The sequence below is a fragment of the Condylura cristata genome, unplaced genomic scaffold (genome assembly GCF_000260355.1).
Source record: "Condylura cristata isolate star-nosed mole 26May11 unplaced genomic scaffold, ConCri1.0 scaffold00024, whole genome shotgun sequence".
NCBI classification, from domain to species: domain Eukaryota; kingdom Metazoa; phylum Chordata; class Mammalia; order Eulipotyphla; family Talpidae; genus Condylura; species Condylura cristata.
This window is the reverse complement of record NW_004567125.1, coordinates 29,483,422-29,501,533: the sequence shown is the minus strand read 5'-3', so window position 1 is coordinate 29,501,533 and position 18,112 is coordinate 29,483,422. Positions and strand designations below refer to the sequence as shown.

At 46.0% G+C, this 18,112-nt stretch overlaps 1 protein-coding gene across 1 annotated transcript in view; it reads right to left on the bottom strand.

Annotated features, from left to right (window-relative positions):
- Positions 1-17,879, bottom strand: part of SUGP1 (SURP and G patch domain containing 1) — a 28,539-nt gene extending 10,660 nt beyond the window's left edge. The window contains exons 1-7 of the mRNA XM_004688586.2: positions 17,858-17,879; positions 15,925-16,096; positions 12,310-12,410; positions 11,803-12,003; positions 9,731-9,854; positions 9,311-9,411; positions 8,314-8,437 (exon numbers count right to left, since the gene is read on the bottom strand). Of these exons, the coding sequence (XP_004688643.1) occupies positions 8,314-8,437; positions 9,311-9,411; positions 9,731-9,854; positions 11,803-12,003; positions 12,310-12,410; positions 15,925-16,096; positions 17,858-17,879 (845 nt within the window). The remainder of the gene's footprint in view (positions 1-8,313; positions 8,438-9,310; positions 9,412-9,730; positions 9,855-11,802; positions 12,004-12,309; positions 12,411-15,924; positions 16,097-17,857) is intronic.
- Positions 17,880-18,112: the final 233 nt, after the last annotated feature.

Here is an 18,112-nt window from a genome sequence, read left to right as displayed (position 1 = left end):
CTTAGGGTCCTATCAGGGAAGTGGTCCCCACCATGACCTCCAGTCCTGCCAGGCCTTGTCCAAGTGCAAAGAATGGTATGACAAGCACCTGTCACTATGACATTCCCACAAACTGCAGACAACTCCAAGTCACTACCTTCACTTAACTGGGCACCTTTGAGAGGGCCATTGGTCACCTTCTTCAAGGAAAAGAATGTGCTATCTCAGATGCTCTACAGACTGTGGGGCTTCTTCCATGCTTCCCTAGGGACCTCGCTTCCCTAGAGGACTTCACACCAAGAAGTTGCTGGGTGTCAGCAAACACTGAAGGATTTGTTCTAAACTTGATAGCTCAGTGCACTGTTGCTTCTCTCCATTACATCCTCAAGAGGCATCAATAGCAGATGAAACATTGGAACAGATGAGGAGCTAGATGTGAACCCAAGAGGAGAGGTCTGGAATCCCCTACCTCCAGCTCCAGCTCTAGGTGCAGAGGAGACAACACAGGTTCAGAACTGGCAGAGGCCATGGCTCCATCTGTACCTACCCAGTATCTCAGACTATGACTGTCCTGAGTTGACAGTCCCACCTTGGGAGACTGATGCAGTAAGATGAGAAAAAAGTAGGCATACAGAATGAAAAGTAGGAAATAAAACTGTTTGCTTACAGATGACAATTCAAATAGGCAAAAAAGCTCTTGGAAGTAGTAAGTGATTACAGTATGGTTGGAGGATCCTAGGTAAGCAGCCAAAAGCCAATCACTTCACTATACACCAGTACTTAACAAGTAGAATTTGAAGTTGAAATTGAAAACACAGTAGCATTATAGTAGCACCCAAAAATGAAACATTTAGGTAAAAAAAAAAAAACAACAACCTAATAAAATAATGATGAAAACTGCAAAACCAATGAATGAAATCAGAGAGAAACTGGAGCAACATTCAATGTTCCTGGTTAGGAAGACTCAGTATTTTTAGTTCTTCCCAATTTGATCTATACATTTAATGCAATCCCAATGAAATTCCCAGCAAAGTATTTTGTGGATGTTTACACACTAAATTTTAGAGCAAAAGACTCATAGTAGCCAATACAATACTGAAGAACACAGATGGATGGACAATAACTGACTTCTAGATTACTACAGGGCCTCCCTGATGGCTCAAGGGGTTGAGTCACAGCTGTTTACAGCCACTGCAGCATGAGTCCGAGCCCAGGCCAGGGGGCTGACCCACATGGCGCAGCAGACTTCTCCTGTCTCATAGCAGTGTATTTCAGTAGATCTGCTCATTCTGCACCTCACTCTGTCTCTGGTGAATCCTCTAAACCCCCACACCTATGGCCTGTACCCCAGTTCTTGTATTCATAAATAAATCTTTTTTAAAAAATAGACTACTACAAACTTATGTAATAAAAAAAATTAAAAAAAAATAGACTACTACAAATGTACAGTCTTTAAGATGGGGAATGAACATGCAGATCAGAGAATAGAAGGCTGAGAAAAGATGCACCTAAGTACAGTGAATGAGACCATTTGCTTTAAGGAGCAAAGACAAAAAGGTAGTCTTTTCAACAAATGCTACTGGAACAAGTGGGTATCCACAGCCAACAAAGAAACCAATAACCTCAACCCCTTTACTAAAATGGGTCACTGACTAAATGTAAAGTACAAAAAGTATATAACTCCTAGAAGATAGAAGAAAACCTAGTTGATCTTGGTGAAAAGTTTATAGCTACACCACCAAAGACAGGATCCATGAATGAAACTGAAAATCTGAACTTCATTTAAAATCTCTACTCTGGGGGGCCATCTACTCCCTGATGGCCTAAGGGTTAAGTCACCGCACTATCACCACTACAGCCCGAGTTTATCTCCAGCCAGGAAGCCAATCCAGATAAGGTGCAGGTGACCTCACCTATCATACCTGCTGCCCCCCAGAAGTGCTAGCTCAATAAATCTGCCCCAATATGTCCCTGGTGAATCTTCTCCCCCATTCCCCCTCACCTCTGGTCTACACCCCACTTCTTCAATGAAAAAATAAAATAAATAAAGCCTCTACTCTGCAAAAGACACTAAAAGAAAGACAAGTCATAACTGGAAGAAATATTTGCAGAAATATCTGGTGGCACAGTGGGTTAGGACACAGCACTGCATGCTGGCTGCAGCAGTGTTAGTGTGAGTTCGATCCCCCACACAGAGGTGACTCACATGGCGCGGCAGACCTCTCCTGACCTACCCTCAGCAGTGTACTTCGTTGATCTGCCTGTTCTGCTCCCCACCGTCTCTGGTGAAATCTTCTCACTGCCCCTGCACCTCTGGCCTGTACCCCAGTTCTGTATGCACAAATAAATAAATCTTTAAAAAAAAAATCTTCTAGATCACACATAAGGAACAAAAAAGATGAGATTCCATAGCACACCTATTAGAATGACTAAAATTCAGGGCACTGGAAATACCAAGTGCTGATGAGGTTGTCGAGCAGTAGCAAATCTCATTCACTGTTGGTGGGAATGCAAAATGACAGTGACTTTTGAAAGGAAAAAGGATGGACACTGTGAGTCTGTTCACCAGGAAAAGTCCCTGTCTTATTTTCAGCATCAAGCTTATATACTGTAACAAAGAGGGCCTGCGCCCATTGGCCAGGCCCCAGCTAGGCGGGTGGGAAGTATCAAAAATTATTTACAAAAGAACCTGTAAGCTGGGGTTTTTGGGTCTGTGCCCATGTACGAGGATGGAGACAGCCAGACCCTAGTCAAGGTTGCGGGCGCTTCCTTATCAGCCTGAGGCCCAGAATTGCTAACTAAGCTAAACTGCTAAGCCAAACTGCTTTCCTTCAACTTTAGAAAACAGTTTGGAGGATTCTTACAAAATTAAACATACTCTTAGCACACGATTTAACAATTGTACTTCTTGATATTTACCCAAAGGAGTTGAAAACTTATGTCCACATAAAAACCTGCATAGGGGGCCCTCCCTGGTGGCGCAGCGGGTTAAAGCACAGCACTGAGAATCTAAAGCCGCTTCCTCATGAGTTTGATTCCCGCCTGCCCCGGAGGTGACCACATGGCGTGGCAGACCTCTCCTGACCCGCCCCCTGCTCCCCTCAGCAGTGTGTTTCGTTGATCTGCCTGTTCTGCACTCCGCTCTGTCTCTGGTGAATTCTCTCACCCTCCGCATCTCTGGCCTGTATCCCAGTTCTGTATGCACAAATAAAAATAAATAAATAAATAAATAAAATCTTAAAAAAAAAAAAAAAACCTGCATAGGTGTTTACAGCAGTTTTATTCATAATTGCAAAAAGTTGGCAGAAAACATGTCCTGAAGCAGGTGAATGGATAAATAAATGGTGGTCTATCCATCAGAGTATTTTTCATGCAAAAGGAAAAGAGCTATTAAGCCATGAACAGATACAGAGGTGCCTGAAGGGTATATTACTAAGTGGAAGATACCACTCTGAAAAGGCTATGTACAGTGGTTTCAGCTATCTAAGGTCAACCTTGGTCTGAATAGTTCAATAAAACATTTTGAGAGACTAATATCATGGTTTTATTGAGGTACACTGTTACAATGTTCTATTTTATCATGTTATTAATCCTTTATTTTATAAATTAAACTTTATCATAGCAATGCATGTCTAGGAAAAAAAAGAGTATAGAGAGGATTTGGTACTATCCAAAGTTTCATGCATTCACTGGAGATCTTAGGATTGTATTCCCCTACATACAAGGGCCACTAATGTACTGTATGATTCCAACCATATGACATTCTGGAAAAGGCAAAACAATGGCAACAGTAAAGTTTTATGATTGGGGAGTGGGAGTGGTAGGCTGAGAACAGAGGACTTCTAGGGTATTGAAAGTATTCTGTATAGGGCCCTCCCTGGTGGTGCAATGGGTTAGGACATAGTACTGCAGGCTAGCTGCAGCCACTCCAGTGCAAGTTCAATACCCTGCCCCGAAGGTAACCCACATGGCACAGCAGATACCTCCTATCTCATCCGCTGCTCCCCTCAGCAATGCACTTCATCAATCTGCTTACTTTGCGCCCTACTCTGTCTCTGGTAAATCTTCTTACTACCCCTGAACCCTTGGCCTGTACTCCAGTTCTGTATGCATAAATAAATAAATTTTTAATAAAAAAGAAAATACTCTGTTTAACAGTGGGTACATATCCTTATACATTTATCCAAACCCAGTGACACCAAGTATAAACCATAATGTAAACTATGGACTTACAGGGATGACATGTCAGTGCAAGGTCACTGACCCTAACAAATACCACTATGGTGAGGAGGTTGATAATGGGAAGGCCATGCCTTGTATGGGGGCAGGGAATATATGGGAAATCTCTGTATCTTCTACTTAATTTTGCTATCAACCTAAAATCATTCTTAAAAAATAACATCTTTTAGAACTGATGAAACTCAACAAAAATAAACATCAAAAAATGGGCAGAAGAGCTAAAAGATACTTCTACAAAAAAGAAACTCAGATGGCCAACAAGCATATGAAAAATGTTCAGTATCACTTGTAATAAGGAAGATGCAAGTTAAAACCACAATGAGATACCACCTCACCCCAGTGAGAATGGCACATCTTCAAACAACTAGCAACAACAAATGTTGGCGAGGAAGTGGAGAAAAAGAACTCTCCTGCACTGCTGGTGGGAATGCAAACTAGTACAGCCACTATGGAAAACTGTTTGGGGGCTCCTCAAACTGCTTAACATGGAGCTTCCCTACGACCCAGCAATCCCACTCCTACCTGGGTATCTACCCAAAAGACATAAAAACACTGATTCAAAAAGATATCTGCACCCCCATGTTTATTGTCACCTTATTTACAATTGGAAAGACATGGAAACAACCCAAATGCCCAAAAATGGATGACTGGATTAAAAAGATGTGATAAATATACACAATGGAATATTACTCAGCAACCAAAAAATAAATAAATAAATACATGCCTTTTGCAGCAACATGGATGGAGCTGGAAAAGGTCATGCTTAGTGAAATAAGCCAGAAAGAAAAGGAAAAATACCAGATGGTTTCACTCATAGCAGGAGTATAACAGACCAGGCGAGAAAATAATAATAATGAACAGCTACATACCAGAGCCATTTTATGGGGGTGGAGTGGGGAATGGGATCAAGAACATTGGGGGGAGGGAAATGCTCTGGACTATGGTGATGGCACATGGGTGATTTGGCAATGGGAAGCCCATGGGGATTACAACTGAAATGGAAAAATGCACAAGATGATGTAAAATAAACTATTATAAAAAAAAAATCTCAAAAGCCTGTAGAAATCTAACTTGTGGTTCAAAATATCTTTTTCTGAGGAAAAAAAAACTCAAATAAATTTGGGATGAAAGAAAAAAATAACAATATCATCTTTTAAAAACTTTAGCAAGAGATGGCACACGGGTGACTCGTGATGGGAAACTCATGGGCATTACAATTAAGCTGAAAAAAAAAGTACAAAATGATGTAAAAATAAACTATTATATTATAAAGAAAAAAAAAGAATAGTGTGTTGAAATTACTGAATAAATGTCTGCACAACTTTGAAAAAAAAAAAAGGTTTAGCAAGGGGCCCTCCCTGGTGGTGCCACGGGTAAAGCACAGCACTATGAAGCTATTGCAGCCACTGCAGCACAAGTTCGATCCCCAGCCAGGGAGGTGACCCACATGCCGTGGCAGACCTCTCCACCCGCTGCTTTCCCCAGCAGTGTATTTCAGTCAGTCGGCCTGTTCTGCTCCCTGCTCTGTCTCTGGTGAATCCTCTCACTCCCCACACCTCTGGTCTGTATTCCAGTTCTTGTATGCATAAATAAATGTCTTTAAAAAAAAACTTCACTGTGGCCCTCCCTGGTGGCACAGTGGGTTAAAGCACAGCACTAAGAAGCTAAAGCCACTGCAGCGTGGATTTGATTCCCGCCTATCCTGGAGGTGATCCACATGGCGCAGCAGACCTCTCCTGACCTGCCCGCTGCTCCCCTCAGCAGTGTACTTTGTCGGTCGGCCTGTCCTGCTCCCCGCTGTCTCTGGTGAATCCTTTCACCACCCTGCACCTCTGGCCTATACCCCAGTTCTGTATGTATAAATAAATAAATCTTTAAAAAAAAACAAACAAAACTTTACTTCACCTAACAACATAAAGCTTTCCCATCAGAATACAGCGAGTACAGTGGCGATGGCACATTTACTGGCTGGCCACCTTGCCTCAGTTTCCTCACCTGGAAGAGCCCAGCACACTGGCTGTTGCAAAGAACAAGTGGCTCTCACGGGTGATGTGTCAGAGCTGCATGTGGCTCACAGCGGGTGCTGTGCGGGCTGCCACCACCTTCGCCTGCGTGCCTTCTGCCAGCTGAGATGCCACTGGGAAGATGCAGTTAACAGTTTAGCCCACTGAGGCTAGATGTTCAATTTTACTAATGTCTCATGACTACATAGAGGACGTTACACTGATCTATTATTTCTGGGAACAGCATCTAAGAACTGGGATTACTGTCAAAGGGATAGGTTTTTCTGGCTTCTTTATAGCTATTAGGGGTAGTTCCCTGAAACACAGAACCACCGGTGTGCTGGCTCATGAGAACAATCAAGAGGGCAAAGAAGGGCTCAGAGTCCAGAAAACAAAGTGGCAGCTATATCTGGGGGTGACAGGAGCAGCTGCACACCTGCCTCCACAACGCCTGAACATTTGGTAGGATCCTAAACACCCTCCCCAAGCAGGACACCTAATTGTTCCTCAAAGTCCAGCTGCATGCTGTTGGCTCTGGCCATCGTCATAACCAGGGGCAAGTTTCCCAGATCACACTATCCCCCATCAGCTATCCCACTTCAGCCCTCACAACATCTCTCCTGCCTGCCCCCCACCTCCAGCCAGGTCAACACAATAGGAAGGCTGATAGTATTTCTCCAATCTGACCCTTCTTGACCAGAGCAACTGAGCTCTGGACTCCTGACCTGGGAGAGCCTAGATCTTGGACAGAATTCCCTAACCTTGCTTGCTCTACCTGTGGTAGATTTTTGCAGTCTGTTCTACTGATGATGAGACATTAACCTAAGCTTCCTGTTTATTTTAATAAACTTACTTAAGTAAGTGGGAATAAAAGGTGCAATGACTTATAGTACACTAAAGTAAATGCTGGTTTGGGTGATGTAGAGTGGAGGTGACATCACTGTGTAGTGAGAAGACCCCAGTCCCCTGAATTCCAGACCCAAAAACCTCTTAGTCCTAAGGGCTTCCAGCTACAAGGATATTTCCCTGCTTATCAGAATTGTCTACATCTTGGCCTTCTCTCCTTCCTACATGCCCATGATTCCACGGACCCCTGATGATTCCTGATGATTCTTTTCCCCTCCACTCACATCATATGGTCTGACCACCCCTACTACCCTTAGGACTGCAGTACAGCCAACCCTGTGCAGACCCCTCTGGACCTGGCCCTGTTGGACTTCAGAACCCATCCACACCATGCTCTCATGCTTACCCTCCACTCCTCTGTTGCTTCACTCCTTAGAAGCCTCTAGGGGGCCCTCCTTGGTGGCATAACAAGTTAAAGTGCAGCACTGTGATGCTGTCCACAGCCACTGCAACACAAGTTCAATCCCTGGCCAGGGAGCTGACCCATCTGCTGTGGCAGACCTCTCCTATCTCCTCAGCTGCTCCCTCTGCAGTGTACTTTGCCAATCTGCCTGTTCTGCTCCCACTGTCTCTAGTGGATCCTCTTACTCCCCACACCTCTGGTCTATTTCCAGTTTTTGTATGCATAAATAAGTCTTTAAAAAAAAAAAAAAGCCTCTTTGGGCCCTGACCTGCCTCTTCTAGCTAAGTGCAGGTATTGAATTCACCACCAACGAATCAAAAAACAGTTACATGACCCATTCCACTGGTACCTACCACTCACCAACCCATGTGAAACCTACTCACAGACCAGGAATTCCCAACCACAGTCTTCATCGTAAAGGCAAGAACCTAAGAACACACACACAGCTAACAGCAGTTCTGTAGATTTCTGCCAGGGGCCTGGCTAGCTCAAAGTCTGGGTATGCTACAAAAGGGAGCTTGTAGAGAAAGCTGGAGAATTTCTCTACAAGGTGTGTGGAAAACAAGGTCCCCAGAAGCACCTGCACACTGGCCTCAGAGATAATTTGGGGCTCTGACATGCACTTGGGAATAACTGTATAGTGCTCAGACTGAGCTCTAGGATCGAAACTCACGGACACATGTCCTGGTCCCACCAACTTCTCTCCATGAGACTCCATCACATTTCCTTATCTGTGGGGCCATGACCATAGTAAGGGTCATCTCTTGGAGGCTCCCCCCTTACCTGAATGCCTGGTTCTCACGATTGTTCTGGAGGGCAATGGTTTCCACCTCTGGACCCCCATCTGCTATGAACCTGGCCAATTTTTCTGCAAGGTTCTTGACCTCTTCATCCTCTGGGGGTGAAACTTTAAGCAGGCTGTCAGTACTGAGCTCAACTCACCACACCCAACAGCCTAATTTCTGCTAAAAACCCCACAGGCAACAAGAGGGGTTTATTTTAGGAACAATGCAAAGAAAAACAGGCAAATGGGAATCAGATTACTGCACTGAGAGAAAACACTAGATTCAACATCACAACATATCCCCACCTCTCCCCCTCCCCACCCACCACCCCCCATCCCTTCCCACCCTGTAAGTTGCAGGGGCCTTGGGTACACATTGGGACACAAGAATAGGCCACATCTGGGGCCAGCTAGAGAGATGGGAGCCACCCACCCAATCTTCATACTAGGGACTGACTTAACCCCCCTTCTTCTGAGAGAAGATGGGGCAAAGAATTACAGGCAATACAATGAACTGCCCTGTGGCCCAACTTCAATCTCTACACCAATCCCTTGCTGACTGGCGGGAATTTTTCACTTGGTTATAGTCAAGAGCCCAGTCAGCACTTCCCCCCAACACTCATCCACCAGGATCTCAGCTGATCCTTTGTCTCTGCCTACCCTCCCCTCCACAATGTCAGAGACCACCTCAGTATGTGGGTACCTTCATTGCCCACACACAACAGGCATTCATTAACACTAATGAAAATGAACATGAACCAAAAGGTTCCTTCTCTCCATTGTTTACAGTCTTGGCTTTGACTCTCAAGACTTCCCAGTCCTCAAAGCACTGGCAAAGCTGGTAATATCGGTACCAGCATGACTCCCACTGCTTGGGAGGACACACACCCAGGCTGCTGACATCATTCCATGCCAAGGTGGCCACAAGGAAGGAACCCTGATTCCATGAGGGGTGGGGTTGTTCACGTGTCCCCAGAGTCCCCTCCATCAACCTACCTTTCTGAGAGGCTGCCTGTAACTTCTGTGCCTCCTTTTTTATCTCGGCTACCTTCTTTCTGTAGTAGAGGAATTCCCTGCTATTCTTATCATGCAAAAACCTGGAGAGTTTTGTAAACAAAGACAAAAATGAGCAGAGAAAATGGGCAGAGCAGTGCAGACTCAGATGACATGTTGTACAAAGGCAAGCTGGTGAGCACATGCCTGGACAGGGCCCAGGAATAGATCTCCATATCCCAGGGGAGTCCCTGGTACCTCTGGTATGAATTAAGGAGCCCTTGGAACAACATCTGGCTTATACAAGCAAGCACCCAGTCCCACAGCCTAAGTCACTTCAGGGTTTTATACAAATATCTGTGCATACTGTCGTGTGGTACAAACATTCAGTAGCAGTGACTTTCCCCTCCCAGAAGTACTTACGAAAGTGCTGGATTATCCTTGTAGTTCTCCATAGCTAGCTTTTCTAATTCTGGGCCTCCTTCTGCCACAAAGCGGGCCAATTTCTCTATCACTTTCCGAGTCTCGGCTCCCTCTGGGGGTGAAACTTTAAGGAGGCTGTCAGTACTGGGGTTCAACTCACACACCCCACAGTCAACAGGCACACTCTCTCTATGGACCACAATGACAGAGGGGTGGGGGGAGAAGAGGGTGAGATGCGGGAGGTTGTCGGGTGTCCCAGGTCCAAGTACAAAGCACCCCGATGAGGGGAGTCAGTCTTTGGAGGCACACTGGCAGGCACACTGGCAGGAGAGAAGTGTGAGCTCTCGAAGGCCAAGTCGGTCCCCAGGCTGACAGGGTGACGGTCCCCTTTTTTTGAATGCTTAATTCTTTTCTTTTTTTATCAGTGTTCAGTGTTATAAACTGATTCCCTTTCATCCTTCAAAGATGACAAATTCTTTAAAAAACATCATTACAAATTGATTTAAACACATCAGGTGGGTTTCTGTCCATTGCATTAACGTCATCACAGAAGCTCAATCATCCCCTCTGTGGCTGGTGGAGCCTCTTCCAGCTGGCTCCCAAGGTCTTTGGGCAGGACCTCAGGAGTCTCGCCGGCCTCCTCGCTAGCTGCTGGGACAGGGCGCTCCAGGATCATCTCACAGATTTCCTGCCCAGACCTAGAGCCAGCAAACTGTCCAAGAAGTCTTGGTTTCCATGAGTGACAAAGTGTTTCCAGACCACCTTCGGGGCGCTAGGAAGGCTTACTGCGACGAGCTTAATTATTACCTCAAGGCCTTTTCAACGTAAAAAGGTACAAAAATACATTTTTGTATTTGTGTTAGCCTCCCCTTTGAGACACATAGACCTCAGTTTTTTATTTTCACTCCTCTATCTCCAGATCATCATTCAGCCACTATAGAGCTCATGACCCTCTTAGGAGAACTCCCAAGAGAAAGTCCTTGCAGTCAGGCAGTGACTGAAAATGTTTGAGTTGCTCAACAATAGCCCCAGACACCAATAAGTGCCAATTTTGTTCCCCTTGTTACCTGGACTGCCAGGAAGCTGAGTGGGGGTGGAGGTGGCTGTGGCTTATGGAGGACCCAGGAGAGGTACCAGGGACATTCTGTGTCTGCCTTTTCCCCAGTCTCACACTCTTCCTATATGCCTGGCAATGACCTTAACCTGGTCACTGTTTACAGGGATCGTGCTTTTCTGAGGTCATTCCAATAGCAAGCTGTTAACAGGCCCTAAAATAACCCACTGCCCCAAGTAAAGTCATGGTTTCCAGCAGGGCCCTCTTTGAGAAAACACTACTGTCCCTGGCTTCCCTCTGACTGAGGCTGGACACTGAATTCCTCTGACCACAGCCTGAACCAGCACCCAAAGTCTAACCAAGGGTTCTATATGCTGTCACAGCATGACTACAAAATTGCTTCCCTCAGTTCTCACCCATCACGGTGCTATGACTATATATCAGTCACCTGGGCTGAGATGAACTAGGCCTCCACATAGTTCAAATATCAGCAAAGCTACCACTAACCATGCCCTCTACACCAGGCAGCTTGGGTGGCTGAGACCAGCAACTGCCTTTCCCTGGGGCAGGAGGGCATACTTCCCACCCTTTGTGCTGAGAGATAAGTAATCCACAGAAAGGAACAGCACTCTGGTCTCAGGGCTGGGAAAGTGTGGGTCCAGGCCAGAGACACTCCCTGGAACTCCTCCCCTTGTGTGAGACAAACAAGGACATGGTGAAGGCTCCCCTAAGGGGGCCACAACTCCCATGCACTGATCAGCACCATTCTGGAGCGGGCCCCAGAATGAAACTGGCAGTCTGCTGTTCCCACATACTACTTACTTTCCCCATCCTCTACTTCAACCCCCCCCCCCACACCCCAGGGAACAACCTCAGCCCTCCACTCAGCTGGGAGGACTGGTACCCCTCCCCACTACACTAAAGCCCTTACAATCCTGGCTGAGCTTTCCCTGCCAAGTGCCGACAGCCCCGCAACACTGGAGCAGTGAAGGGAGGCAGCAGCCCTTACCTTTCTTACCTTTTATCTCCAACCATTGCTCATAATCCTCTTCTTCATCTTCATCAGGAGACTGGAAGACACTTGGGCGGCTGGCCACAGGCAGTTGCTTGGCATGCATGTAGTTCTTCACCTGCCCTGGTGGGCTGCTGATGAGGGGGGGCCTCTTCCCAGTCCGGGGGAGCACACGAGGGGGAGCACTAGGTGCACTGGGGGCAGCATCTTGGGAAGGAAGGGCATGATGCTCAAGGTCTCTAGGGTGCATGCCTGTCTTCTCAGCTAATCCACATGCTCTAAGCCCTGGGGTATGGGTCCTTGGATTGCAGCTCAGTGTCTGGCAGAATTAATGAGGAAGCCACCCATTTTATAGATAAGAACAATGAGGCTTGGAGGAAGGCTTTGTGGTTGTCACTGACCCAGGCCTCTGCATGCAACAGCTTTGGTTCCCCATGACTGTACCCCTGGGGGCCCAGGGAGAAGAATCAGCAGGGTAGGTCCAGGTAGTAGGAGACATGGGCAACAGCTCACCTGTGTTGTTTTGTGCCTTCTGCAGCTTCAGAAACTGCTGCAGGAAGCTGCCGTCGTTGGCGAACTTGTTGGAAACAGAGGAGTTGTGGGAATTCACCATTCTAGACCCAGGGCAGAGGACAGAGGTGAGCCGAAAGAGGCAGCCACTGAGAAAAAGGCCAAGTGCCAGTCCTGAGCCCATTCCTGTTTACTAGGATGCAAAACTGGCCCCAGAGATTATCAGCCCTGCAGAGCACATGATGGGCAAGCAAGAACAATCTCACTAGTCAAAGCAACTTGAATTATCTCCAAAGGCAAAGCAATCTGCCAGGAGCAACCAGTGTACCCAGTAAGAAAACTTAGGCCAATTGCTCCCTAACAATACCCATCACGCCTATTGTTAACTAGATACCTGTGTACCATGCATGGCACCTGTCATACCTGTTAACTAATCACATGACCTGTTTCTGGCTCCCATGTCTTCCCAGGTATTCAAGTTCCCCAAGGAAGGGTGTGTGTCTCTATCTGTGTGTGACTGGCCTGGGCTCGACAGTGCCTCTGTGAATCACACAAACATAGGGAAACACCCAAAGTAACATCTTGGTGGGAGTTTTTTATATTTTTACTTTCTTATTTCTTTCTGCAGAATATGGTTTACTTAAAAATAAGTTTTTAGGCCCTCCCTGGTGGCGCAGCGGGTTAAAGCACAGCACTAAGAATCTAAAGCCGCTTTCGCATGAGTTCGATTCCCGCCTGCCTGGGAGGTGACCACATGGTGTGGCAGACCTCTCCTGACCCGCCCACTGCTCTCCTCAGCAGTGTACTTCATTGATCTGCCTGTTCTGTTCCCCACTCTGTCTCTGGTGAAGCCTCTCACCGCCCCTGAGCCTCCTGCCTGTACCCCAGTTCTGTATACAAAAATAAATAAATCTTAAAAAATAATAATAATAATTTTTTAAAACATCTACTTTTAACGAATCAGCAAAAAAACAAATGGAGCAAACTAAATATCTAATTCATTTTTACCATATTGGAGCAAATGAGACTGTCAAAATACAAATATAGAAAGGAGGAAACCCAAAAAACATACCTTATATCACAATAGCTACTCTTCAAACATTTTGTTCTATTCCTTTAATTTGCCCCCTAAATTAGAAACAGAACTAAGGCTGTGACCATAGAGAATAACCTACTTCTTCCATTTCCTCTTACAGCAATAATATCCTGTCCAATCTCAGCAATCTCTCATCATTCACTTTACAAGGCTACATGACATCCCACCACAGACACACCCAGTAATTTAAGAGCTTAGGAAGCCTGTATCTAAGCTTTTGCCTTTAAAAGCTTCATCTTTCTAGAAATCTGTTCTAGTGAACCCAAAATGGAAATGACTTAACAATGGGCAAAGGGCAGTGGTTAAATGAATTATAGGATACTTGCAGGCCAGAATGAGCCATACTGAACAGTTAACATTTTAAAAATAAAACAATCAAGTACATTGCTAAATGAAATACGAAATGCAGAATATAAACAATATCCTACTTATGACAAAATAAATTTGAACTAAAAATTGTTAGGAAAACACAACATAAAACCAGCATTGCCTCTGCATTTCAGAGTTATAGCTGATTCAGGATTTTCCTCATCTTGTTCTCTACTTCCCACTACATATATTGACAATGTTTAAATTTTTAGTTTTTCATGTGAAAGAGAAGGTTGTATGGGTAACCTGCTTGAAATGAAACCAGTAGGGCTTTCTAAAGATCCTGGCTCCATCCTCACACCATGCAGCTCCCTTGGAGAACAAAGGCTTGAAGGTAGGGATAATGATAGACAAGAAAGCACCTTTGGCGGTAGTCAGCAAACGAATTCCACTTGACAACCATTCCTAACAAACAGTAGAACATATAATGCAGCTGCTGGCTCTTGTTAAACAGATTAAATGTGGTACATCCATATAATCAAGTACATCTGCCCTTAAAAAGGAATGAAGCTTGACACATGATACAATGTAGAACCTTCATTGACTACTTCTTATATGAAATATTTAGAGTAGGCAATCCAGAGACAGAAAGAAATTAATGGTGGGCTGAGGGAGGGGGATAGGTCTCTTTTGAAGGTGATGGCAAGTTCTGGAATTAGAAGTAGCTAATATGAAGCTATATAGTAAGTATGTTATTATGATGCTATGTAGTAAAAACCACTACTGGTATAGTTTAAAAGGTGAGTCTTATGGTATGTAAATTACATCTCAATGAAAACGAAAAAAACTATGATGCCTCTAAACAGGGGAGGAGCAGCTAACAAAATTGATTAAAACTTGAAACAAGGCCCTCCCTGGTGGCGCAGCGGGTTAAAGCACAGCACTGAGAATCTGAAGCCACTTCCGTATGAGTTCGATTCCCGCCTGCCGCCTGCCCCGGAGGAGACCACATGGCGAGCCAGACCTCTCCTGACCGCCCGCTGCTCCCCTCAGCAGTGTACTTCGTCGATCTGCCTGTTCTGCTCCCCACTCTGTCTCTGGTGAGGCCTCTCACCGCCCCTGAGCCTCTGGCCTGTACCCCAGTTCTGTATGAATAAATAAATAAATCTTTTAAAAAAAAAAAAAAAAAAACTTGAAACAAAAACATGGGGAGAAAATATACCAAAATTATTATCTTGAGGTGATATAAATGCTTCCTATTACCTCAGCAAGAAATTCTAATATTTGGAGTGGAGACAAGAGTTATTCCCAAAGTTACGTGTGCCATACACTCCTCCACCTGACGTTTCCCGTTAGCAGTTCAGCCCTGATTTTAGAATCCAACAACCTCACAAGACCACCTGGGAAGTGACTCTACCACGCTGGTGCAAGTGCTTCCACAACATCAGGGGCAAGAGTCCCCAACTAGTAGATCACTCACCTCCAAGCCATGTTCCACAGTCCTTGGAGGCCTAATCTCTTCTGTCCAGAATACACAGATATTTGGAAAACAGGGGAGCTGAGACAGAGCTTTGTGGAATACTAATGTTCCACAATTCAGTTTATAGTCTGAAATTATTAGTTCATGTTGCTATAATCACTTGGAATTTCTGATGACAGGGAGAAGGAAACTTGAGCTCCCTACTGCCTAACTCTGGAATAGACCCTTTGGTCCTGTAATCAGTTCAGGCTGCCTGATTCAGGGGCCCTCTGCTTGGCAGGCCTTTCCCTGCTTCCTCAATAGGCTGCTTCTCCTTAGGTCTTCCAAACACAGAACCTCTGCTATAAGCCTCAGAAGTGCACCTACAGTGTTCACTGCATCTAGGAACGCATTGCCTCATGTTAAGCACTAGCAGCTCTGGGAATGGGAATGGCACCCACTTTGGTAATATCTAAATCCCATAGGGGGAAAAAAAAGGAGTCTGGGTTTTTGCTGTGCCCTGTGCTTCCAGTTCCAGGGCCATACCTGATTGGCATTAAGTAACTGCTTAATGAGGAAGCTGTCAGGCCATCCTCTGGGCACACATAACCCTTGTTCCTCTCATGCCACAATGAGCCTCGTACAGAATGTCACTCTTTGCATCATCAGGTTGCAGGTCAGGTGTAGCAGGCACACTGCTCTCACAAGCAAAATCCTCTGCAAGTAACCCTCTAACACACCAGGAGGCACTTACTCGCCAAGATATGGGCAATGAGGGCTGACCATTTGATTCTGTTTGGCTTTCTGCTCCATTTTGGCTTCAATTTCCCGTTTCTTCTGAGCAATAAGCTCTTCTTGGTGAAGAATATTCATGTTCATTTTTCCAGACTTGGGAGGAGCAACCCCAAACCATCGGTTAGCCTTTCCTGGGTAGAAGAAGCACATTAGAAGTCACCTGTGCTGCACAAACATGCCCACTTGCTGCTATGGGCCAGACAGCAACTGACATTCATACTTTATTCATTCAACATTGACTGAGCTGTACCAGGTCCTGTATGAAGTGCTGAAGAAGGAGCCTCTCTACCCATTTGGCACCCATCTATGTTGGAGAGACAATAAACTTACAACAAAAAAAAACCGCAAAACTGTACCAAGAAATCTTGATGAAAACTATATACAGGTAGAAAATAACCTCTAGAAGAGTTAACCAGAGCCAGAACTGAAGAGTTAAAGTTTAAAGAGCAACCTGGGCAAAAGTCCCAGGAAGGAATAAGTCTGAAGCATCCAAGGACCAACAAGGGTCCAGTACAGCCACAGTGGACCACTCCAGGGATGAAGATGAGAGCAACAGAAAATCTGTGCTTTACTTTAATGACTTTGGAAGTAACAGGGGAGTATTAAGCTGACAAAACCCAACTGGTACTTTTATTTTTAAGATTACCTCCATAAAGCACAGCACTATGACGCTATCTGCAGCCACCGCAATATTGGGTTCGATCCCTGGCCAGGGAGGGGACCCATATGGCGTGGTAGACTTCTCCTGTCTCACCCACTGCTCCCCTTAGCAGTGTATTTCAATACATCAGCCTGCTCTGCTCTTCACTCTGTCTCTGGTGATTCCTCTCACCCCCTGCACTTCTGGCCTGTACCCCAGTTCTTGTGTGCATAAATAATCTTAAAAAAAAAAAAATCACTGCAGTTGTCCACTGAAGAGTGCATAGGCAGCAAAGAAACCAACAAGGAAGTTTGTTGGTCCAAGCAAAAGACAATGGCGTCACATACAACGGTGGTAACTGAGGAGATGAAGACACCTCAGAGATTCTCCAGAGACTCAGAATAAAATCCAAATTCTAAAAGTCAAATTTCAAGGTAATGCTAGAAGAAACCCCCTCCCCGGTTGCACTTCATCCTAATTATTTGACAACACAACCTGCCCATCCCACCCTGAGGCCTTGGTACTTGCTGTCCCACCTCTTCTTGGGAGGATCTTTTCTCCAGGTCATCCCATAGTTGGCATGCTCTCATCTTAAATGACCCCCTCACATCAATGCAACTTGCTCTCTGTTGCACACAGAGTAGAAAACAACCTTCAAGAAAGCAGGGGCCTCTTTGGGGTCATCATTGCACCCCCAGTGCCCAGAACAAAGCCTGACACACCACAGCAAGTATCTGCTGCATGGGTGAACACCTCCCAGTCTGGGGATACGCCGTCTGTGAAAGAGAGAAGGGCAAGGCTTGCGATAACATTGGGGCTCCTGACAACGACTAAACAGTGTAAAGGAAATACTACATCAGTTCGGAAAAGCAGCCTTTCCAGAAAACGGGACACAGGACACAGGCCAGACAGCGGCTGCTACCAAGGTGGAGAGGGAGGGTGCTCGGGACAGCCCAAGGTTGTCGGTCTTTGGGGCACAGGATTCGGAGATTCCCCGAAGACGACTACTTGGAAAACGAAGCAGAGGCAAACCTAGCGGCGGCCTGCTCGGAAAGCTAGGAGCCCTAAACGCGCCAGGAGTGGAAACAGACAACTGAGTCTGGGAGGCGTGGAGGATGGGGCTCGGCGGAGGTCACTCCGGGCGGCCTGTAGGTTGTGGCGGGATTGGCGGGGTAGGTGGGCGACAGACAAACGAGGCTGTGGCGCGCAGACCAGGCCCCGGCGGCCGCCGAGGGGAGGCGGGGGCTGGTACCTGCAACATCCCGGGTGTCCATCTTGAGACTCCTCCACACCCACAATGCTTTGGCGCCGCCTGAGGAGGCCTGTTATAGTGCGCATGGCCTGCCGGGAGATGTAGTCTGCGTCTGCCAGCCACCTCCGGCAGCTGCGAGGACGCAGAGGGTCTTCTCCCCCACCGGGAGTACACATCTTGACCTTTCGTCTGTATCCGGTCTCAGTCTGGAGGACCAGAAGGCGTCGCCGTTTCTTATACCTACTTGGAACCACG